Below are 23,830 nucleotides of genomic sequence, written 5' to 3'. Positions count from 1 at the left end.
TGAGAGGCAACTGATCAGTGTTTCTCTCACACATCGATCTTTCTCTCCTTCTTTCTCCCTCCTTTCCCCTCTCTCTAAAAATAATTAAATAAAATATTAAATATAAGTAAATAAGTAAGAGTGCATCGAGTAACATTAGGTATTCATTGGTTGTTCTTTACTTTTTTTCCTGGACCTCAGGTGAAGAGTTGACTTTACCAAATGCTTTGGTTCATAACACACACTCATCATTCCATGTCCTTATTTTTCCTCTCTACCACCTCCATTTTTCACCTCCATTTCCCTCTGTGCCAGAGGCACCTGCTCCAGTGGTTTGATCCGTGTCCATAGATGTGTGTCTCCTTGTAAAATACATGGTGCTGGTGCATCTGTGTGTATTGAATGAGGGTCCAGCTTCCATAAATAGAAGTGTGCAACGCATCCCCTCTGTTTCCTTTTTCTTTCCCCTGTGCTTTTGAGATCTTTCTGTGGCCATGTGTACATTTAGCCTATTGTCTTTGACTTGGCTGTCAGCAGATATTTATTTCTCAAGCCCTTGCTATGCTAATTGCAAGAATACACATCCATGCCCTTGCCTCAAGACCGTCTAACATTTTCAGTATTTAGGGTTCCTTCCTTAGGCTGGATTCCCCAGAGAGGAATGTCTGGCAGCAGAGGGTATGCGCGTTTTTATTTATGGCACTGGGTGCCTATTCCTCAGCCTGTCCTCCTCCCCTGCCCAGCCTGCCTTGTGCCAGAGGACACAGCATACCTCTTCCCCATGTCTCGGAATGTGCACGTTGGCATTTCGGAAAGGCAGCTGCCTGGACAACACGGCCACCAGCTTCCTCCTGAGCTCCAGGCTGACGGCTGGTTGGTTGGCTTACCTGACGGTGGCTGTCACGCAGCCCCTTTCCTCCTCTCCTCCCGAGTGGAGCACTGGAGTTTGTAACATTTCTTAAGGTCATAAAATTTACTTTATCCCCTCTCATCTAAAACTGAGTGCTTTGAGGTAGCTCATAAAAATTAAACTTTCTAGCAGCCAGGGCACAAAGAAAGCAAGACTTGGTGCACATAGTCAGGCCAACCAGAAACTCAAAGGTGCGGCCAGAGAGAACTAGAGCCCACATTGCAAACACACCGTGTGAGAGGTACCCCGCATCATCATAAATAAAACACAACCCACATGCCTATATTCAGAGGCCTTTTTCTCATAACATTCATAGAATAGGCCATTGATTTGCTCATCCGTTCATTCACTCGTTTATTGAGCACTTGCTACACACCAGGCCCTGTGCTGGGCTCTGGGGACACCAGAGTGAGAAAAACAGCCAGCCCATCCCTACCCTCAAGGAGTTTTGTGTTCAGTGGTGGAGACACACACTCATTAAATAATGATGTAGATGAATGGGAAGTCACAGTCTTGGGAAGAGCTATGAAGGCAGAACGTGTAGCACCAGAAAAGAAGGAAAAACCATCCTGGAGTGAACCACTGCTCCTGCCCAGACCCCCCATATTAGACAGCGGCACCACCCCTCACCGCACTGCTCAGCCAGACACCCTGGGAGCCATCTTGCTCCCTGCTCCTCCTCAGGCCTCAGAGCCAGCCCCTTGGCACCTCCTGCATCTCCAGTCCCAGCCAGATCTGGAATCTGACCGCTGCTCGGCACTTTCCTCCTTCCCAGCCCAGGGCACCACCCTCCCTCTGCTGGATTTTGCAGCGCCCTCCTCACTGGCCTTTGCGTCCACCTTCACCCTGCAGCCTGTCTCCCACACAGCAGCAGACAGAGCCCCCCGGCCATCACATCGTAGCCGCCCAGGTCCAGCCTGTCTCACCCAGATGAACCTACAGCCTGTCCACGCCACCGCAGGGTCTGTCTCCCCTCAACCTTCCCGGCCTCATCTCCTGATACCCTCCCTTTGCTCTCTCAGCTCCAGCCTCGGGCCCTCACTGGCCCTTGCGCACATGGGGCCGTGCCCACCTGAGGACCTTTGCACTCACCCCTTCCTCTGCCTCAGAGGCTCCTCCCCCAGACACCCTCACCGCTGCTCCCTTCGTTGAGGGTTCTGTCCTGAATGAAGTGTCCTGTTGGGGGCTTCCCTGGCCCCCTGTCTAAACAGCAACTCTCCCTGCTTCTCCATCTGCTTGCCCTGCTTGCTCTTCTTCTTGGCACCCATCACCACCTGACAATATTGTGCATATTCATTTCTTTGGAGATTCCTTTTCCCTCACTGGCACATGAACTCCGTGAAGGCAGGGACTTTTCTGCCTTAGTCCGTGCTGAATCCCCATCGGTTAGCATAATGCCCTGCACGCAGTAGGCAGTAAACGTGAGCTGAGTTCATGAGGGATCTCCTTGTCATGGCGAGGAAAGCTGTTCTGAGCTGAGAGTGGAAGAGTGGTGAGTGGGGTTGGCCGAGGTGAAGAGAGGAGGCACCCAGGCAGCACGGAGGGCGAGAGCTGCACGTGGCGTGAGCTGCAGCCGAGGAGGCCTGCAGCGGTCACCACGCGGGCCTGGGAGGCCGGGCGAGGGCGAGACCTTGAGCTGTGAGAGCAGAGGGAAGCTGCTGAGAGGCTTTAAGCAGAGGAGCAGCGTGATCAGTGGGGCAGATTTAAACAGATTCCTGAACAGCCCTTCTTGAGAGTGCCCAGTGTCCCGGTGGCCCAGCCAACAGCACCTTATTGCCTCCCAGTTAGAGACTCTCGTAACAACAAAGTGAGAAGACCGTGCAGTGAACGTGGCAGAGCATGGCAGAGCCTTCCCAAAGTCTAGAATTCGTAACAGGTGACGGCTCTGGAGCACCGCGAGTGTTCCCTAACAATATACCGTAACACCAAGAAGCAGCTGTCAGGGCTGGCTGTCATACCTTCCAGCTGTCACCGTGGGAGGAGTTGTCCAGAAGAGCAGGATGCGGAGAGTGGGGCGGGGTGCAGATGACCTGCAGCCAGCATGCTCGGGGCCTTGGAGGAGGACACTGTGAAGAGTATGTCCCCGCATCCAGACAGCTACCCTGGGACTCTGAAATCCAGACTCCCCTCCCCCACGGTCCCCGTGCAGGACTCTGGACAGAGCCACAGTATTACCTGTGTCCAGGTAACGGAGCCACCAAGCACTAGCCCACCGACTCCTTTGGGAGGTGCGTCCGGTGGTCCTCTCCTTTCCCCCATAGCCACAGAAGCTAGAAGGCCTCTAGTGCTGTCAGAGATTCTTCCTGACACTGTTCCCCAGCTCTGGAGGGGTGCGACCGACCTCCCAAAGAGAAGTGGGGACTCTGGTTTCCTCACAGCCACCCACAACCCTGACTTCCTGTTTCTCTTTGTATTTCTGTCAGATATTCTCCCAGGAGTACATCAACCTCTTGCTGTCCATGTATTTCTTCGTGCTGGGAATCCTGGCCCTGTCCCACACCATCAGGTCAGAAGGCACCTCTGCAGCCTTTGAAGCAGCTTTTCCAGGAGCCAGTACAGGGTCCTGGATGAGAACTTGACCTTTGGCATCATTCAGAGCCAGGTTGGAATCCTGGCTGTAAAACCCAAGGGAACCTTTCCTCTGTGTCACACCGTGGGTGACCTAGGACAAGAACCGTAACCTCTCTGGACCACGGTTGTATTACAGGGAGTAATAAGTGCCCCCTGGTTGTTGGGAAAGTAAGATTTGTGAACAGGAATGTCACACTGCTTGTCACAGGACTGAGCTGAGTGGTACCCACGCCCCCTGCCACGTGTCACAGCCCGCTGCGCCAAGCCCTGTGCGAGGCCCCTCACATGTGATCTTAGTTCATGAGAGGAGGCGGTGCAGTGAGGGGTTAGGAGTGCGGGCTCTGGAATTTGACTACCAGACTCTGCCATTCAATAGCCCTGTGACTTTGGGCAAGTTACTTAATCTCTCTGGCCTCAATTTCCTCACCTGAATGTGGAGGAAAATATTAGTGCCTTTCCTCATGGGTCATATGGAAAGCATTTAGCACAGTATCTGGTATTCAATGTGCTCAATAACTGCCACCTCTTGTCATTATTATCATGCATTAACCTGCCAGATAACCTTATTAGGCTAGCTTTTGCTTTGAATCCTGTGTTACACTTGGAAAATAAAGCTCATAGAGGTTAACAAATTTGCTAAGATCACACAGCTGATAAGCAGCAGAGCCAAGGTTCAAACCCAGGTCTGTGCGGCCCTAGGACCCATCCTTTTTCCCACTCTCACCTGGTCACATTGCCACATCCTGCGTCAGCTCAGTGGAAATGGAGGACCTAGGCCAGCGATCCTCAGGACTGCCGTTGGCATTGTGGACATGCCCGTTCTCTGTGCATTGTAAACATTGGGCATCCCTAGCCCACTTAACCAAATGGAGGCTGTGCCCCCAGCCCAACTGCGGAGGCATCCCCATCTGTCTCCGTCTGGCCCCTTGAAGTGGTACAGCCTCGGCCTGAGAACAACTCATAGACCTTGAGTGGCCAGCAGACCAAGGAAAGTTCCCGCAATGAAGGAGCACAGCTTGGAAGGGTAGGAAACCTGCAGGGAGTGTGACAGAGAGAGGTCAGGAGCTGGGGGGTCTGTGCATGTGGAGGGGGCAGTCAGAGTCTTCCCATAGCAATTAGAGAGAAATCTAGGAAGAAAGAGCGGGGTCAGCTCACAAAGGCATTGAAAGCCAAGGTGAGTTTGTTGTCATTCTTCCAGGCACGCCGGCAGGCAGTGTTAGCCAGGAGCGTGAGCTCGAGAGGCAGATGGCCCTGGAACCAAGTCCTGGCTCAGCCGGCTCCATAATTCGTGAAGTGACTCCAGCTCTCTGAGCACCAGCTTTTTCACTTATAAGATGGAGATCCTCCAAGCACCCCCCTGGTAGGGACGTGGGACAGATCTAGACACGTTACAGACCTGAGCACAGTGCCAAGCATGTGATGAGTGAGCTGCTGGCCCAAGGTCACAGCTGGAACTTGAATTGCCTTTGGACTGAGTTCTGTGTTGTTCAGCTACACCTACCCTCAGTCTAGCCACCTTGGGAGAGTTCTAGTCCAGCTCCCATCCAACAAAATCAAAGGCACCTCTGTGCTTTGCCCTAGCAAGATAGTGACAGGCCCCAACCACCCTTCCCCAAAGACAGACCTCTGCCTTCCTGATGGACCCAGGGTAGGGTAGGGCCCCGGAAGTCACTGCCAGGCCCTGGGGCCCAGCCTTTCCTCTCCCGATCAGGATCTTCCCCACCCCAGCCCCGACTCCAGCTCTCGCTTATTCCACCCCAGCATCTCTGAGAGGCCTGAGACCCCTCCCCGTCCCCACAGCCCAACCACCATCACAGAGTGAAAGAACCCAACATATCTTGAAAGCCGCTGGTAGGCCGTGTGCTGGGGCATTGGTTATGTCACTTTTATCTCAGCGACTCTGCAAGAGAGCGCCATCCAACTGCCCAAGCAGAATATTTTTGAACCTGTATCATTTTGACACCAGAGACATTTTTTTTCCTTTAGTACAACAAGTGAGAAACACTATCCGAAATTTGTCATGGATTAGCTAAGAAACAGTTGTTCATCTGCCTTTTAACAAATTCATAATTTTTACTGGTAGAAATTACCAACAAAATAGAACCATCAGCAACTAAAACTGCACATGGTAAAATTTGTGAGTGATTAAAAATTAGCAGGAGAATCATTTTCTTGATAAAATTTGCAGCACAAAATTTGACCTGAGAAGATTAGACCTTATAAAAATAATGGCTAGTCATGTGGAAGCAGTGTTCACCCTACAGACCAAGCTGGCCTGTGAAAAATAGGAAAAGGACTGGAAACTGGGAGATGAATGAAATTGTTACTGTAAAGTTTACATGGAAAAGAACTGAACTGGCTGAATATAATTTTAGTTTTTTAAAAACAAGAATGTCATAATTTGATCACGCTATTTAGAAAGTTGGCCCAAGAATTAAATTTACCTTTATTCTTCAATCAAATTGAATTTTGTGAAGTACTTTCTCAAAGAAAGTCAACAGCCTTAGAATTCTGGTGAGCTGATTTAGAGCCAGACCTTCCTCAGGATCCAACAAGGTCTTAAGGTTTGATATAGGGAAACCGCAACTCGAAGACCACCAGGGTTCACAGCTGGTAGGAGCAAAGTTAGGTTTTGAGCCCAGATCTGTCCAATCCTATGGCCAGTATTCTTTCCAGTTTCAGCAAACGTGAAGGGAAAGAGAGAGCCTAAAGAGGAAGCCAGCCGGCTACCCTCTCCCAGTGGGCCAGAGACCCCCAGGGGACTGGCAGAGGAGGAGAGGCTCTGAGGCCTGAGCCCCAAGGCTTGTAGGAGTCCTTCCACCTCCACCACCATTTCCTAGCCCGCCTCAAGCCTCTTCGGAAAGAAACCGCAGGTTGGGGTTCCGGGGAAGGCAGGGGCGGCAGCCTTGCATAACCACCGAGACTCGCGCCCATGCCAGAATCCCTTCTGCCAAGGGACCTCAGCTGATTTTTATCACCTGTGAGCTCACACCAGCTGACCTTTAGAGCAGTGGTCCCCAACCTTTTTGGTACCAGGGGCTGGTTTCATGGAAGACGGTTTTTCCATGATCCCCGGGGGGGGGGCGGAGGTGGTGCAGGGGGACATGGTTTCAGGATGATTCGAGCGTGTTGCATTCAGGCTCACTTCCTGCTTAGTTCCCAACAGGCCTGGGCTGGTGCTGGTCTGTGGCCCAGAGGTTGGGGACACCTGAAATAAAGGCCCTGAAAGCCAAAATTTGCCACTCAGGGAAGAGGAGGCCATGTCACCAATTTCACTGAGCGGTGCCTTCCGTGCCCAGGGGAGAGGGCAGCAGGATGTGGTTCCCCAGCAGGAAGCGGTGACCTTTCGCTTGGATGTGAGCCACTGAGGGCTGAGAACAGCCTGCATTCTGAGGCAGGCAGGCAGGCATTTGCCAGCAGTCTCTGGCACCGGGCCTGGCCAGGGTGGGGCAAAGGTGACGAAACAGGACCCCCGCCCTTGAGGTCAGACTCACAGCAGCCGGGTTGCTTGACTGTTACCCTGTGTTATCCAGCTGCCCCTTTCCTTGGGATAATCACAGATACCCGTGTAGAGACTTGCTACGTGAAGTTGAAACTACAATTAAGCTTACCGAGTGCTAGGCATCCGTTTAATCTTCTTCATAAGACTATGAGGACAATATTGTAGTGTTCCAAATGAAGAAATCGTTGCACAGAGCAGTTAAGAAACTTTCCCAAGGTCATACAGTCAATAAGTGGCAGATCTGGGATTTGAACCCAGGAGTCTTGCCTCCAGAGTCCATGTTCTTAATTGGTGCATTCTGCTGGTTGAGAAGCCAAGCATTGAGCTTCTGAGGAACAGGCCAGACTGGAGTGAAGAGCTTAGTTCCTTCGGCCTTCTCTCTGCCTCTGCACATTCACTCTGGATTCAGACTTTCCCAAAAGTGGTTCACCCAACTGAGCTGAAAGTAGCTTCCAGACCCACTCACCCCAGCTTCCACCTCCCACCTGCTCAGAGCCTGCTGTGGAAGCCCACCCCCGATTCCATCCTCAGGCCTGCCACATCTCTCACCATGCCACAGCCTTGCAGACCTGGAGGGGCTGGCTGTTTGACAAGTGAGGAGACTGAGTCCAGAGATATTACTTAACTCCCCGTCTTCCTTCTCCAGGCCCCAGGGTCTTAGAAAGAGAGCTCCCTTTTCCCTGCCTTTCCCTCTGCCCCGGTTCCCTCCCGGCCCGCCTCCATTTCCCTGTCGTTAGGAACAGCATTCTGGAGTTGCCTACCTCATTAGTCACATCAGTCTCTCAGGCCCTGCCAGATGCTTTGAGCTCAGGCTCTGGACAATCTCCAGTGATGAGAGGAGCTCACAGTTCTTCCATCCCTGCTGTGGGTCCAGCTCTGGGCTAGCTCCCCCCACCCTCCTCTCTCTACAGCAATACCTGACACAGGTGGTAGTATCACCCCATGCAGACGAGCCACTAAAGTGACTCATCCAGGGCCACACAGCTGCTTTGTGGCAGATCAGGCTTCAGGGCTGGGCCACCCAAGCTTGTTGCGACTCCACATTCTGCCACCTCCAGGACCAGGTTGGGCCAAGAGGCCTAATATGCTCATCTTGCTCTGTAGGCGATCCAGAAAAGAAAGTCTCTTCCCTGCCTGGCCAGGAAGCAGAGTATACTGGGTAACGAGAGATGAGGCCAAGCCCACCCCGGAGTTAACGAGGGTATTTCTGCCCTAGGGGCTGTGCTTCATGTGGCTGATCAAGTCCAACAAGTTTATAAGAATCTCAGGCCTCACAAGTCAAGGGAGTGGGGTGACTATCAGGTCATCCAGCTTAGGTCCGGAATGGAAGGGAGTCCGGGAATGTACGTTCTTGATGCAGACGGTGCATGGACCAGACTTTGGAATCCATTGCTCTCCTACAAACTGTGTTTTACGTGAAAGTCTGCCTCTCTGGATTTCTGGGGTGATAACCAAGAGGCAGCATGGAAGCACAAGAGTCCAGGGCCCCAGATTCACGTCTCAGCTTAGATGCTGACTCCCCGTGTGACCCTGGGCTGTCCCTTAGCCTCTGAGGGCCTCTGTTTCCAAATGTGTAAAATGGGCACAATAACACCTGCCTGCCAGGACATGTGTGAGGTGCCAGAGATCACAGCTGGGAACAGGGGCTTTGTGAGGGCCGTTGGGGCTGTGATTGCTCTCAGGGGCTCTTTTGCCAACCTGCGTTGTCTTTTCTTCCAGCCCTTTCATGAATAAACTTTTTCCAGCCAACTTCCCAAATCGACAGTACCAGCTGCTCTTCACGCAGGGCTCTGGGGAGAACAAAGAAGGTCAGTGCTGCCCGCTTTCCCCTGCCTGGGGTGTCTTCCTCCTCCACCCCTCCTTGTCCCTCCGATGTTGGGACTCCTCGGTAGAGCGAGTGATGGAGAAGGTGGGCTCTGGGGTCACACCGCCTGGGTTCACGTCCCAGCTCTGCCACTGCCTGCACAGGGGACTCTGGGTGAGTGCCTTTACCTCTCTGAGCCTTGGGTGTTTTTGCTGGGGTTTTTTTTCACAAGTAAAATAAAAATGATGATCTGTTACCTCCCTTGTAGGCATGTTGTTAGGACGCAAGTAGGTGATGAGCAAAAAGCATTCAGCACACTGCCTGGCTGCAGTAAACACTCAGTAAGCTGACTAGTGGAGCTATTTTTATCATGCTACAGGACTATTTTTAGTATGACAACTTTGCCACCTAAGATGTGAAAGGGAGGTTCCATGGCTTTTTAAAAAGTGGAAAGTACAGGGCATTGGGGAGAGCTTGGCTTTGGAGATTAGTTGGGATGGGGGTTCATGTGCTGTAACAGAGTTCATCAGTGGCTTGATGAAATGGAAGGTGTTTCTCACATGAAAGTCTGAGCTCGTGAATGTCGCGAATGTCACACTCTCTTCCTGGAGCCTCATGCATTCTGTCCTGCCTGTAAAAAGCAGCGATTGAATGTGATTCTTTTTCGCATCTCCAATGCATCTGTGCCCAGTAAATGATTGTTGATTTTTCAAAGGCTAAGCTCGCACCACAGTCTTCAGGGTCCCAGGCTCCACCTGTCTCTTGCTCTGCCACACTCAGTGGCCCTGGGGTCTGGGGTGGTGCACCGTCACTCCACTGTCCCACCAGGTGGAAGGAGAGGCAGCTGTATCAGTCCCATTTAGCAGCAGGGGAAGCTGGAAAATGTGGCCATGAGCTTGCTGGCCTCATGTCCAAATAAAAATCACCAGGGTGCTGTTACCACAGAGGAAAGGACAGAAATCGGGGCCAACCAGCAGTCTGCTACACTCTGGAATCTGAACAAAATGGCTATATGCAGGGACCCTGGGCAAGCCCCACCCCTCGCTGGGCTCCCTTGTTAGGAAACTTGGAAGCGATGGAGACTGGTCTCTCCCACGGAGCTCCCCACAAGAACCGACTCAGGGACTCCCTTCTGCTTTTTCTCCAGGCCACCTGTCTCACCTTCTTCCTCCTCTGCTAGTGCTTTAGGGCTGCCAGCAACCTTCCTGATTCCTTTGGGGGCAAAATAGAAAGATCCCTGAAAGAACTAGAACCGTGCTAAGGACCTGGGCTCAGTGGCAGCTGGCATTGATGAGTGCCCACTGTGTGCCAGGCACTGCGCCAGACACTTCATAAGGACCGTCTCACTTGCTCTGCACGGCGCCCTATCAGGGAGGTGACAGGATCCTCATTTTACAGATAAGGAAACTGAAGCTCAGAAAGAGAACGGCCTCCCCCAAGGCCACCCACCTTCAGGTGCAGAGCCTGTGCTTCCAGCCACCTCCCACCGACCCCGCACGCCACAGCTATAGGCCTGTGATCTCTCTGGGCCTCCGTTCCCTCTAGGAAAATGGAGGGGCTGGGGGTGACTCCCGTGAGCACCCCCCGCCTGTGAGCCTCTGACAGTGCCCACAGCCATGCCCTCCTCCGTCCAGGGGCTGACAGGTGGGAGGGGCAGCCCCGCCCCGGGGAGTGGACTTACCCGGCCTCTCTGCCCAGAGATCATCAATTATGAGTTTGACACCAAGGACCTGGTGTGCCTGGGCCTGAGCAGCATCGTTGGCGTCTGGTACCTGCTGAGGAAGGTAAGCAGCCAGGGCCTGGGATGAGTTGAGGGTCATGGAGGAGCGGCGGGGGACTGGATGGGGCAGGGCAAGGGGGCACAGCGAACTGGTCTCACTGCCACTCTCCCCAGCACTGGATTGCCAACAACCTCTTTGGCCTGGCCTTCTCCCTTAACGGGGTAGAGCTCCTGCACTTGAACAACGTCAGCACCGGCTGCATCCTGCTGGGCGGCCTCTTCATCTACGATGTCTTCTGGGTGAGCCTCTTCCTACTCCCTTTCGGGGGCCCAGGCAGCAGCCACCTGATGGAGGGCAGCAGGCACGGCCTGGGAGTCAGGGCCCCAGAGAAGGTTCTCTGTGGCCCCAGCTGGCCTCCTCCATGAAACGGGGAAGAAAACAGGTCCCTCACTGGCCGAGACCCCACCCTGTGTCCAGTGCCGTCAGCCACCCTCATCTCTTTCTCACGGGGGCCCTGGCAGGGGTAGTTAATGCTGAGTAATGGGCCGACACGGGCACTGAGCTGTGAAGGCAGAGGCTGCTGTTGTGTGCCTGCTCTGGCTGCTCCCAGCCCTGGGCTTAGGTACCCGCCGCGTTCATGCCGAGAGGCATCGCTGTGGGATCGTGGTCAGCCTGACGCAGGTGCCCTTTCTCCAGCCTCAGACAGCCGCTTCTCCCGTTCAGGGGATGATAAAGGAAGGGCACCTCTGGGAAGGGGCAGAGCCCTGACAATCACAGATGCCTGGCCTGGGCCATCAGAGGCCCTTTTCTGACTGCTCTGAATTGCCCCTCTGTTGCCCAGAACCAGGAACCCAGCAAAGTGACCCTATGACCAGCATTGGTGGCCACCCACTCTCAACTTTACATCTACTCTGGGGCCCCTCCCAGCTCCCTACCCTCTCCCTGCAGATCCCAGACAGCAGGACGTTGAGGAGTCTGAGGTCAGCCGTTCTGTCCTACCCAGTCCCTATCTCCTTCCTGACTCTTTTCTTCTCCTTCTAGGTGTTTGGCACAAATGTGATGGTGACAGTGGCCAGGTCCTTTGAGGCGCCAATAAAATGTAAGTGACTACCCCCACAGGGGGAACCCCTCTGCAACACCCCACTGGCCTTTCTTCTTGTGGTCCCTATCTTGGTCCTAGCTGTCCCTTAGCTCTTCCTCACACCCCTCATCCTTCTCTAGGCTCTCCTGTGTCTCCAGGCTGGTTTCCTTGTCCTCATTTATTCATCTGGCTGTGTTCACGCCCAGCCACCCTCTGCTCAAGTCCTGGCCTCTAGCCACTTAGTCACGGTGCAGTGTGCCGTGGGGTGAGCTGGAGTGGGAGCGCGCGTAGAGAGGGCGTGGCTAGTGCGCCTGTGGCAGGGCGCGCAGGGGTGGTGGAAGGGGGGCCTGGCTCTCCCCTCGCTGGACCCCTTTAGCGCCTAGCTGTTGGGCACCGTCTGTCCCACGTGCCTCATACTGCCCAGTCATGCTTTTCCATGTATTTATTGTTTATAAATAGAAAATCCAGCTGCAAGCATCTTTGAACAATGTGGAAGTTTTGCTGTTGCACACTATAGCAGGCCCAGGGGTACAGCGCCTCAGGGTTGGGTCAGTGACCCTCGGTGGAGTCACCAAGAGTCAAGGTGACTTCATTCCTTCCGCCCCACCATTCTTAGCATGCCCACCTCATGGTCCCAAGCTGACTGCCAAGTTTCCAGCACTGATTCCTCACACAGCCATGTGCAGAAGCAGAAAGAGGGAATTTTGTCTCTTTCTCTTCAGAATGAAGTATTTTTCCCCGCAGCCGCCCTTATGTTTCACTGGCCAGAATTGGGTCACAGGCCCAAATCCAAACAGTCATCAGCAAGGGGGGGTGGGGGAAAGCATGATCAGCTTAGAGTCTAAGCGTCAGACTACTCAAGAGTCACCTCCTGGGGTCAGAAGACCCACATTGGAAGCCGCCCCACACAGGCGTGACAGCGAGGACGAAGGGCAGGCTTCTCCTGGGAAGGCGTGAATAGTGAGTGAGCCCCGTGGGACACGTTGGCTCGCAGCAGTCGGCAGTCGGAGCAAAGTCGGCCTTGGAGAGTCCATAAGTAGCTGCCTTTCGCGCAGGCTCACCCTGCCCTGCTGCAGACAGGTCCTCTCCGTGAGCCGGGCGGGGCTCGTGGCCCCCCCGCTCCTAAAGGCGATGGTGCCCACTCAGTGACCCCTGAGGAAAGCAAGTTCTCCCAGCTTTGGCTTAAATAGATGTATGAGGCCTGCCCCGGCCCACGAACCAGGCACTCCCGTTGGGGAGAAGGAGCCCCGGGACGACGAGGCCTCGAGGCACGGTGTTTGAATCAGCGGCAGCCCAGATCCAAGGGTGTCAGGTGAGGGCAGGTCTCCAGAGCAAGAGACCAGGTGCCTGCCAGGCCGGGGAACCAGCAATTCCCCACATGCTTTGATGGATGAACCCAGCCAAGGTGTCAGGAAAAGCCTCCCTGAGTCACGAAGGATGAATGTGCATCCACCAAGCCTGCAGGGGCAGTGTGGGCATTTGAAATGTAGACTGAGTACAGTTTCAGCAAAGGGCTGGACGCGGGAAGCTGCGTGGAGAGCCCTGGGAGCAGCGACTCGCGGAGGGAGTGTGACTGAGATTCGGGGAGCAGCAGGAAAGGGGCCAGATCTGCAGAAGGCGAGGCTCCCGTGCCAGGGGTCTTGGGCGCCATGTGGTGGGCAGTGATGAGCCCCTGGAAGGCTCTGAACAGGAAAATGACTCTGTCGAATTTGGTTTCTGTGCTTAGAATCTGGTTTTTCGGCTAGGGGAGAAGGCCAGCTGCCCTCCACTGCTGGGAGTGGAGCTCGGAGGCAGTATAGCAGAGTGGTGGAGCGCGCACGTGCTGAAGTCAGGCTGCCTGGACTTGAATCCCAGATCTGACCCTTGCTGGCTCTGAGGCCTCAGGAAAGAGACTTCTCCCTGGGCGTTGATATCCGTATCTGCCACTCGGAATTGAATGGTCCCAGAATTGAGAGGATTGAAAGAGGAGATCTGTCAATCACTGACTGCATTCAAAGCAGGAAGAAATCATCAGGGAAGGACAGCTATATGCTTATTAGGGAAGCACAAGCTTACCCACAGCCCCCAGCGTGTCTCTGCCTGTGACCATTGGCCTGAGCTGGGTCACATGACCACCCAAGCAGCAAGGGAAGTCAGGACTTCAGGGACCAGATTGTCCGGATTGTCTTACCCTTACGGCACACTTGATCCATCGCCTGCAAAGGCTGCTGCACACAAAATCGGGACTGGGTTAGTCAAAAAGGCGTGAGGTAGCAGTCAGCAATGTGCCGGTCATCTGATTCTCACCGCAACCCTGCGGGCTCCCTTCTGCTGTTAACACTCATCTCACAGGTGAGAAAAGTAAGGCATAGAGCAGTTAAGTAGCCTGTGCAACGTCACACATCAGAGCCGGGATTCGGACCCGGGAGCCCACGCCTAAATGCTCCTCCACTCTCAGGGCCCCGAGGATGAAATCTGGTTAGGGTAGCTGCCTTTTGCCGTAACTGGGCACAGAAGGAGGCATGTCACTCAATCTGTATTTACCCAAACAAGCCCGCCAGCAGGATTTCTGAGTGAGAGGCATTCAGCAAGGAGTTTGTAGGGTGGCCTTTTCTCCCTCAGCAGACACAGAAAGAGCCTGTAGCCCAGGCTCCCCTCAATGAGAAAAAACACCCCTGTCTGTCCAGACCCCTGTTGTAGGGAGGTGGAAAGCCTATTAGAGGGTCAGCACTGTGTGGGCTCTTGTAAGTCTTTTATGCATTGTCCTTGGCTTTAGGGTCTATCCCATTTAACCAAAGGGTTCCATTGCTATGTAGCTTAGTAAAGGCATTAAGCCTTTGACCTAGATGGTCCTAGAATCTTCCCCACTCTAACCAGCTGTGGTTTCAGAAGAAGACACTGTCCTTCAGCCTATCAGCATCCTCTCACCTCCTTGCCCCCGCTGCCCCACCCAGAAATGCAGCTGTGAGCATTTCTGACAGCAGAGGTGGGGGCTGGCAGTCAATATAAGCTGGGCTGCCACCAACTCCTCGCCTCCCTGCCTCCCGCTGCAGTGGTGTTTCCCCAGGATCTGCTGGAGAAGGGCCTCGAAGCGGACAACTTCGCCATGCTGGGACTCGGCGATATCGTCATTCCAGGTGACCGGGCTGGGGTTGGGCGAGCGTCCCCTGGATCAGGGAGCAATACTGTGAAGCAGACAGCCTCACCTGGAGGGAAAGCCAGAGAGAGAGGTGATTCCACAGCCCCAACCCCGGCTCAGCGCAGGGTGTGCTGAAGGGATCCACCTCAACACACATAGAGCCCAGGCGAGTGCCAGGCGCTGCGCTGGGCACTGGAGGGTCCCGGCAGTGAGCAACGGTGTCCTCACAGAGCTTCCGGCCTGGCTGGACAGACATTATTCAGGAAGAACAAAAGTAAATAAATATGCATGACAGATGGAAATACACTTAAAAAAACAACAACATAAAACCCCGCTTTTCATGGCCGTCTTAAAAGAACCTGACCCCTCTCACACACCTCTCCACTCACCAGTGTTCGCAAGTGCACAGATGTGCCCAGCTGCCAGAGCCCCCGGGGCCCACTCCCAGTGCTGGGAGGGCCCCAGGGGGACAGGCCTGCGTGCGTAAACGGGGGGGCGCCATGGGTGGGGGCTCCTGGGTCTGCGCTCTTGGCAGAGCAACGCGTGCACACGCTTTCTTGTCTGCACGAGCTGGCCCTTGAACCCATTCTCTACACGTAGGAGGGAGTCAGTGCACTTGTGGGTGTGGGCACAGGTGCCTTTGTCTGCAGGCCGATCATGGGCCCACATCCCCAGGGGCCACGGCCTTGCCTCTTCCTGGGGCACCAGCAGCCTAAATGACCAGTCATGGGACTGAGGGCACAGCTGAGCTGCCACTTCGAGGGCCGCTGTGGCGGCTGAGGTCTGGGTGTGTGTCCACAGACCTGGGCCTGGTGGCGGGCAGTGACCATCCAAAGGGCCTGCTCGCTCCCCTCATCCCGGCAGGTCGGGAGGACCCCAGTGCTTGCTTAAAAGAATGAAACCTTACCCTTTGCGATGGCATGGGCGGACCTGGAGAGTAGTACGCTAAGTGAAATAAGCCAGTCAGTGAAGGATAAATACCATATGATTTCACTTATATGTGGAATCTAATGAACAAAATAAACTAACAAAGAGACAGATTCATGGACACAGAGCACAGACTGACAGCTGTCAGAGGGGAGTGGCGTAGGGGGACTGGGCAAAAGAAGGTGAAGGGATTAAGCAAAAATAAATGTGTGTATATATATATGTGTGTATACATATATATGCACAAAAATATGTGTGTGTGTATAAAAAACACACATAGGCACAGACAACTGTGTGGTGATAGCCTGAGGAAAAAAGGGGTGGGGTACCTGGAAGAGGGCAAAGGGGGGGAAATGCAGATGGAAAGAGACTTTGCTTGGGGCGATGGGAGCATAGTGCAGTGTGCAGGTGATGTTTTCTTGAGTTGTACACTTGAAACCTTTATGGTTTTGTGACTCACTGTCCTGATAAATTCAGTAAGATAGCTAGAGAGAAGGAAATTATAATAGCTATGAATATAGCATGGAATTTTGTGCAAAAAAAAGTTTGCAACAAATGAAAAGCCAGTTAATTACCACTGCAGGAAGTAATAGCAGTTCTCATAACGCGGGTATTGTGATGCTTTCATTTCCTGACACGTATGGTGGTACAGGGGAGGCTCGCTCTCTCCTGCCACTGAGGAAAGAGGCTCAGAAGTGAGGGGACTTACCTAACTTTACACACTAGTAAGCAACAGGGCCAGGACTGGGACCAGGTCTGTCTGATTGCAAAAAAGGTGACACTGTCAGAACTCTTAAAACTGTCATTATGACAATAAGATCATCACAGCAGCTACCATTTGTCAAGCAGTGTGCTCAGTGCTTTTAGACATTGTCTCTGCTACTCCTAGCAGCCCGTTAAAGTAGAGGGTATTTCTGTTTTACAGCTGAAGAGACTGAGATTCAAAGAGACTTGCCCACAGCCTTGGGAACATAGAGGGTATGGTCTTGAAGCCCAGTGTTTCCATAACTTGGAGAGCCATGAGGCAGGGAGACGTGCTTCCCTAGGAAGAGGCGGCTCCTTTAGAAGAAATTGAGTCCCATAAAGCATTCAGCTCACTCTGCAGCATGTCTCTCACAGGCATCCACTCAGACTGCCCCAGTGTCCTTGTTGGTTGTAGTCTGAGCTTGAGGCCTTCATGGGCCATCTCTGCATTTCTGTGTACACCTACATACCTCTGAGTCTTTCAGCAGTTACAATAAATGGAAGTGAATTGTACCCTCACAGAACTCAGGCGATATTCTTCAAAGAAGAACAGGTTGTTGTAGAGCATTGTTTTGAGGACCAGATGCATCAGGAATAGTGAAAGCTCTTGACAGAGCTCTGACTCCTGGATCAGTAGGAGTACAGTTGCAGAACTCAGCCGCCAGGGGGCACTAAATTCCCCACTTTGTTTCCAGAAAGGCAGCATTTGTTTGCTGTCCACCCACCAATTCCCTGCTCAGACACAGTCTACAGGGAGGACTGACTCATTTCCCTCTTTAAAATTAAGCATATGGCCCTGGCTGGTGTGGCTTAGTGAGTTGAGCACTGGCCTGTGAACTGAAAGGTCGCCAATTTGAGCCTCAGTTAGGGCACAGGCCTCAGTTACAGGCCGGGTCCCCGGTTGGGGGCAGTGTGAGAAGCAACCAATGTTTCACTCGCACATTGATGTTTCTTTCCCTCTCTTGTCCTTTCCTTCCCCTCTCTAAAAAATAAAATCTTTTTTAAAAATATAAAATTAAGCATGTGTTGCCAGTTGGTGCTTCTAATCAGCAAAGAATATTTTGGTTCTTGAGAGCTTGCTCTCAATTAAATGAGATTCCTGCCCTGCCCTGTCCGAGCCCAAAGACCGGTGAGGGAGGCAGACTCAGACTGGTGCTCGGTATGTGCAACATCCAGAGGCTGGAGGGCGTGTCTTAGGGGCACTTAGGCTTCAGGGTGCCGGGGCTGGGTTTTGAAGTACTGTAGGCATGCAACGCCTGGACAGAGCAAGCCACGCTCCCCTGACTTCTCGCAGAGCGCCCTAATGGTCTGTACTCCTACTCTTTCTCCCTGCCGCTGCCGCAAGGGCCCTTTTCAAAATCTGTTTAGTTCTCCCACTTAGAGCTCTTCAGTGTGTCCCCTTGCTCAGCACAGAGACCCAGCTGCTCCTCTTGCCCTGCGGACCCTGCATGACTGGCCTAGCCCCTCGATCTCTGTTCTGGGCTGCAGCCTCACTGGCTCTCCTTGACTCCTGCTGCACCCCCTGAGCCTTCTCTCAGGATCTTTGCACAGGCTGTTCCTTCCCCACTGGCAAGTGTCACTGCCTAAGGAAGCTCTCCCTCCTGCCCTCTCTCCCCGCAGCCTGGGTCTCACCCTGATGCACCTTCCCAGGATGCCGGAAGCACCTCTCAGTTATACTCTTACGTGGACTTTGGTTCTACTCGAGCAGCATGTGTACCCCTTGCGCCCTGGGCTGAGCTCCGTGAGAGCAGTGGTGTGGCTTACCCCCTGTTGCCTACAGCCCCTGGTACCATCAGCGCTCGATGAACATTTGGATAGAGGGAGCCAGTGTGACACAGTATGGTGCTCTGAGGTGCCGGATCCATGTGGTCCCCAGCCAAAGCAAAATCCTGGGACCTTATTGTTCTAGGCCTGATGATAGAGAGACAGGATTTCCGTGGGCAGTTGGCAGTGTTGGCTGCTCCCCTGGACCCATTGATGGCTCCATGACTGGGAACACCGGCTTGGGGACCCAGTTATGTGTTGGTTCCTCCCTGGCCTGGGCAGGGGGCTACATCTCCTGGGCTGCTGGCTTCCTTGCCACTGCCTAACGCTGGCTTTCTCCCCGCAGGAATCTTCATTGCCTTGCTCCTGCGTTTCGACATCAGGTAAGTTACTTAGGACCCCCAACCCTCAGGCTCCAGGAGTGAGGGGCCTTCCCCTGGCGGGGTTCTCCAGTGGCTTTCGGGGACCCAGACCCCACACCTCCACAGCAGCCAGGGCAGTTCTGATTTTATCTGCATTCTGCATTGTGAGATTCTAAGTGTTCAAAAAGCCTGTGTGGCCAAAAGAAAAGTTAGCAGTCAAAAGCAAGAGGATTTAAACATGTAGCACTTTCTCCCTCTGTGACCTTGGCAAGTAAATCAACCTTTTCCAGCTAAGGTGTTTCATCCGTATGTTAGCAGTAAACAGAAGCTCCCACCTCGGGAATGCCAAGCAGCCCTGGAGAATGCTGAGCACAGGCTGACCTCGGGAGCTCCCCGGGAGACCCAGCTGCAGTCAGCGGCACTGTCCTCTATCAGCCTGGGGTCAGGACGCCACGGCCCAGCTGCTTTCGCTGTCCCTACCCCTCCTTACTCAGAGTTTTTTCAGTTCATTGTAGAAAGCACACGGAGAGAAAGGGGCCAGCTTGAGTCACCAGTTAAAACACAGGAAGGGTCGTGCTTGAGTTAATGATGCACCTGGGCAGCTGGACCTGCCGCCAGCAGGTAGCATTCTGTCCTGCCAGTGGAGGGCTACTGGGTGTGCACTTAATTTTGAGGTGGTTTATGAACTTCATTTCCTCGTGCCCAGTAATTGCAAAAGCAATCATAGTGTTCACAGTGGTAATGAGAAACTCAGTACCAGCATCACTGAAACCCAGTTTGGATGTGAAACTTAACCTTGCCCTGCTCACATCCATCTGGGTCATTTGTGTAGTGCCTCTCTGGACCTCATGAACACAGCCTTTGGAGAGGACCTGGCCAGTTTGTAAGCTGAGGCCCGTCTGTGCCAGCCAGCTCTACTCTTGGCCATTCAGAGGTGACAAAGAGAAGCCCACGGGCATCCTCGGACTGTTGCTGGAAACACACTGAGCTGCCAGCATCCTCAGAGGCAGAATGTCACTCCTAGCTTGGACTTGCAGGATAAGCACACTGTTTAGAGCTGGCTCCAGAATTTCTGCAACATTCCCAAAGGGAGTCAGTTGAACCCCAGGCTTCACAGCAGAATAGCTCTCAACGTACTTGCGGCTCAAGGCTTAGAAACAGCCAGGGCAAGGAAAGAGGTCAGAGGTACTTCTCATTTCACAAGTGTTACTAGGCATTGCTGCAGGTGCAAGGGGCACACAGAGGTCATGAGCTGGCATTATAAAGGAAGACATGTAATGGCAATGCCAGGCTTCAGGTGATTCAGCTGTTCTGGGGCTGATCTTGGATGAATCAGCTCCAGGAAGGCACTGGGATTTCACCCACGCAGTCAGCACCTATTTAGTGTTCACAATGGGTTACTGAACTATTATTTGCATTTCATTTAAAATAACTTACCTTTACAGTTTCTGTAAAAGCATGATCTACGTGTATCAGATTCCCCTGGGATTTTCAAAATGCAGATTCCTGGACCTTGCCCCAGCCCTATTAGATCAGGGAATTGGGCCGAGAACTCTATATCTTTTTGTACAAGTTCTCCAGGTGACTTTTATGCTGGGTAGAATCTTAAGCCACTGTCTAGGTTATAGCATTTGATATTTACAACCACTGGAGAGATAGCTTGTGGTTTCCCCATTTTGCAGGTGAGTAAAGTGAGGCAGAGGGAAGGAAGTGATTTGTCCAGGGGCACATAGCTGGGACAGCCCCAGGATACATGCCCACCTCTGGGCTCTCCCGGCCCAGAGCTCTCAGCCACCTCACAGCCTGCAGGGCCTTCCCAGCAGCCCTCTCAGAAGAGATGCTTGCCTCTAACCCTCCTCTCCTCTCTCCCCATCCCGTCCCTGAAGCTTGAAGAAGAACACCCACACCTACTTCTACACCAGCTTCGCAGCCTACATCTTCGGCCTGGGCCTTACCATCTTCATCATGCACATCTTTAAGCACGCGCAGGTGAGCAGGGCTGCCCTCAGTGTGTTAGTAGCGCTTCACTGCAGGTATCAAGGAAGCCATGTAGTGTATTTGTCATATTGAGAGGTAGGCGTCGCCCAGTGATGCCAGAGCAGGCATGTCTGATTCTCTGGGCCTTTAACTCATGGTTGTCGCAAGATGACTGCCTGTTGCCTTCATCAAAAGGGCAAAACAGCCGTGGCTGGCGTGCCTCAGTCGATTGAGCACTGGCCTGCAAACCGAAAGGTCGCTGGTTCAATTCCCGGTCAGGGCACATACCTGGGTTTTGGGCCAGGTCCTCAGTTGGGGACATTCAAAAGGCAGCTAATCGATGTTTCTCTCCCTCTCTTCCTCCCCTCCCCTCTCTCTAAAATAAATAAATAGGGCAAAACCTTCCCCAGAATAAGGAGGTTTTTGCCCACATCTCATGGGCCAGATCAGTGTCACATGGCCCCAGCTACAAGGAGTCTAAGAGAAGATGTGACTTCTCAGCCTCTGTAGCGGGGAGACCGAAGAATGGAGCTGGGTGAGTGCTGGGTATGTCAGCGCAGCGCCCGCCCGGCCAGCTGAGTGATGGAGTATTGAGGCCCCTCTCCCCCCACTCCCCAAGCTGGCCTGGTTCTGCCAAGATGTGTATGGAGTTGCCACAGAGGACACTAGGGGGGGTGGGGGCTGGGAGCTCTTGGCAGCGTGACCTGGAGAGGGGAAGACTGGGAGGGCTAGTGAGTGGACAGGATTACTCATCATTGGGAATAAAAGCACTCCCAGTGCACCAGGCTCTGCTCGGCTCTTCATGGCGGTCGTTGTGAACAGATGAGGAAACTGGAGTTCAGGGGCCAGACAGCACGTATGCGGTGGAGCCGAGATTCAAACCTGTGTCGTGGGGAAACCGAGCCCAGGCTCTGAACCCCGAGCTCTGGGAAAGGCAGTGTGGAAAGGAGGCCAAGGGAGCCCCGGTGGGAAGGGACACCCCTCCACCTGCTAGCTGGAGGCCTCTGGGCAAGTCGCTGGACTTTTGCTTGATTTTCCTCGTAGATGGATAAAACCAGAAAATTGGCATAAATAATCGTAGCCACCTTAGAGCTGCTTGAGGATGAATTAAGTTAATATGAGTAAAGTGCTTTGAATCCTGCCTGTTTGGGTGGTATTAGGTGTCATTATTGTTGCTGTTCCCCACCTCCCTCCACCCCACCAGGGCGCCAGCTGCAGAGGCGACGCCTTCAAATTAATCACAAGAGCTGTTTGTTGAGCGGTTACTCTGTGCCAGTCACTGATCTAAACCCTTTTGCTCATTCACTCATTTAGTTGTTACAGTATTTACATACCTACAGTACATAATGAAGTAGATACTGGTATTATTCTACCGAAGATCCAAGGTCCTCTACCCCACAGGTGAAGAAACCAAGAACCATTGGGAGCCACCTCCCATTCTGTTCTGCACTAAACAGCTTTGGGGTCTGTGCAGGCTGAGAGTCGCCTGCACTTGGTGAGGAGTTCACAGAGGGTGATTGAACCCGGACTGGGGAAGGAGTTTAGACTGCTCTCCAGCTGCCAGCCTGTTAGAGTCAAAGCTCAGAGCCATTCCCCCAGTGGCCACCAGGTGGCAGACTTGCTCTCTGCCTTGGCTAGACTTTGGAGATCTCACATAGCTGGGCAGAGTCAGGAGAGGTGGCCCTCTTTGTGGGCGACAGTGTAGCTCAGACAGAAAAGGAGACTTTCCTGGGTTATCTAGCAAGTCAAGCTGGGCCCCAGCTGGAGCCCTGGACTTCTGTCCTTGGGGCCCAGGCCTGCGCTGCTCCCCAGCAGGCCAGCCATTCTTCCCAGTCATCCATGTGGGCATCTCCCTGAAAATCTTGGGAAGGGGATCCAGGACACAAGGGGAGCCTGTTCTGTGAAGTGCCTCTCCCTCTTCAAGACACAGGCAGTCCCAATGCCAGCAGCTCCCTTGGTAAGGCTCTCCTGCCCACATGGTTTTCCACCCATTGAACCTCTATCAAAAAGCCACTTCAGCCCTAGCCAGGTAGCTTAGTTGGTTGGAGCATCATCCGATACACCAAAAGGTCATGGGTTTGATCCCTGGTCAGGACATGTATGGGAGCCACTCCCTTCTCCTTTTCTCTAAAGTCAATAAGCACGTCCTCAGGTGAGGATTTGAAAAAAAAAATACAGCCACTCTAAGCCAGGGGTTTGGAAGCCTTCTAGATTAGCCCTTAGAGATGATCGGGTGTTCTCCTTGTACAGAGATGGAGGAGTGGTTCAGCTGTGGTCACACAGCAAAGCCAAGGTAGGATAGAAAGCCAGGAGTCCTCGCCCCCTGCTCAGCACCCCAAGCCGTACAGCTCACCCTCTCTTTGGCACGACTCTTTGGAGAGGTTCCCTGGTGCCTTGAGAGGAAAGAAAATAATAGGCTTGTGTCCTTCTGATAATCGCAAACTTGCTGCCTCCCAACGGAGCCCCTCCCATCAGCTGTGAGTACTGCTTTGACTGCCTCTCATAAGGTTTGGTGTAGACCTTTGTCATTGTGATTTCTGTTGCTCCTGGCTCAAAGCCTAGCTCTTAGCAGAGACGTGATGTAGTGGGAGAAGCGCAGCTGCCCAGGTTCAAATCCAAGCTCAACCACTTACAGACACCCTCTGCTACCTTTAACAAGTCATTGCCCCCTGTCTGAACCTCAGGTGCATCATCTGTAAAACTCTGGTGCTAATATTTATGGTCTTATAGATTCGAGGACAACTTAATGTGAAATGACGTGGTTCACAGCCAAAAAAAAAAATGGTTGCCAATAAATGATCTGAGTGTCAGACTCGGGGCTATGGAGCCCTGTTCTCTGGCCAGAGACTGTCTCGGCTTTAGGAATAGTGTCTCCTCACCCAGTCATCTCCAAGACACCCTCTTAGTTCTGCGGGCATCCATGAAGACACTGTGTTCAGTGTTGGCCTGGCCCTCCTCGGAGTGCCAGGAATCCAGCCAAGAACAGGACAGCCGTGAAGCCCGTCCTCACAGAGTTCCCAGTCTAGCAGGGGGGAGGCTCCAGTCTGTGATGGCCCAGGGATGTTCTGTTCGAAATTGCTAGAGCATGCTGTGAAGAATTTCATGGGGCTCTGGGAGTGTATAACAAGGGGTCTTGATTCCATGCAAGTGAAGGCTTCCCTGTGGAAGTCACAGCTGAGCCGGTGTCTGAAGGGGGAGGGATCTAGGCAAAGCGTGGGCGGAGCTCCCTGAGGCGGCAGCAACTGCACAAACAGAGGTCCTGAGGCTGCGGGTGACAATGAAGACCGAAGTGAGGCCAGTGAGGTCAGAGTAGGGCAGGTGAGGTGAAAGTGGAGAAGGAAGCAGGGGGTTTCGGGCCACCAAGAGCAAT

General features: G+C 53.2%; 1 protein-coding gene across 2 annotated transcripts in view; it reads left to right on the top strand.

Annotated features, from left to right (window-relative positions):
• HM13 (histocompatibility minor 13) overlaps positions 1-23,830 on the top strand; it is a 38,219-nt gene that overhangs the window by 10,445 nt on the left and 3,944 nt on the right. For both annotated transcript variants that reach the window (XM_054573924.1, XM_054573923.1), the window contains exons 3-10: positions 3,313-3,395; positions 8,682-8,770; positions 10,465-10,550; positions 10,661-10,786; positions 11,529-11,586; positions 14,601-14,684; positions 18,468-18,504; positions 20,370-20,472. In XM_054573924.1, the coding sequence (XP_054429899.1) occupies positions 3,313-3,395; positions 8,682-8,770; positions 10,465-10,550; positions 10,661-10,786; positions 11,529-11,586; positions 14,601-14,684; positions 18,468-18,504; positions 20,370-20,472 (666 nt within the window). The remainder of the gene's footprint in view (positions 1-3,312; positions 3,396-8,681; positions 8,771-10,464; positions 10,551-10,660; positions 10,787-11,528; positions 11,587-14,600; positions 14,685-18,467; positions 18,505-20,369; positions 20,473-23,830) is intronic.

The sequence above is a fragment of the Pteronotus mesoamericanus genome, unplaced genomic scaffold, assembly GCF_021234165.1.
Source record: "Pteronotus mesoamericanus isolate MK-2021 breed Mesoamerican mustached bat unplaced genomic scaffold, CSHL_Meso_final contig_25, whole genome shotgun sequence".
NCBI classification, from domain to species: Eukaryota; Metazoa; Chordata; class Mammalia; order Chiroptera; family Mormoopidae; genus Pteronotus; species Pteronotus mesoamericanus.
Note: the sequence above shows the minus strand (reverse complement) of the source record. Positions and strands in the feature narration are given on the sequence as shown.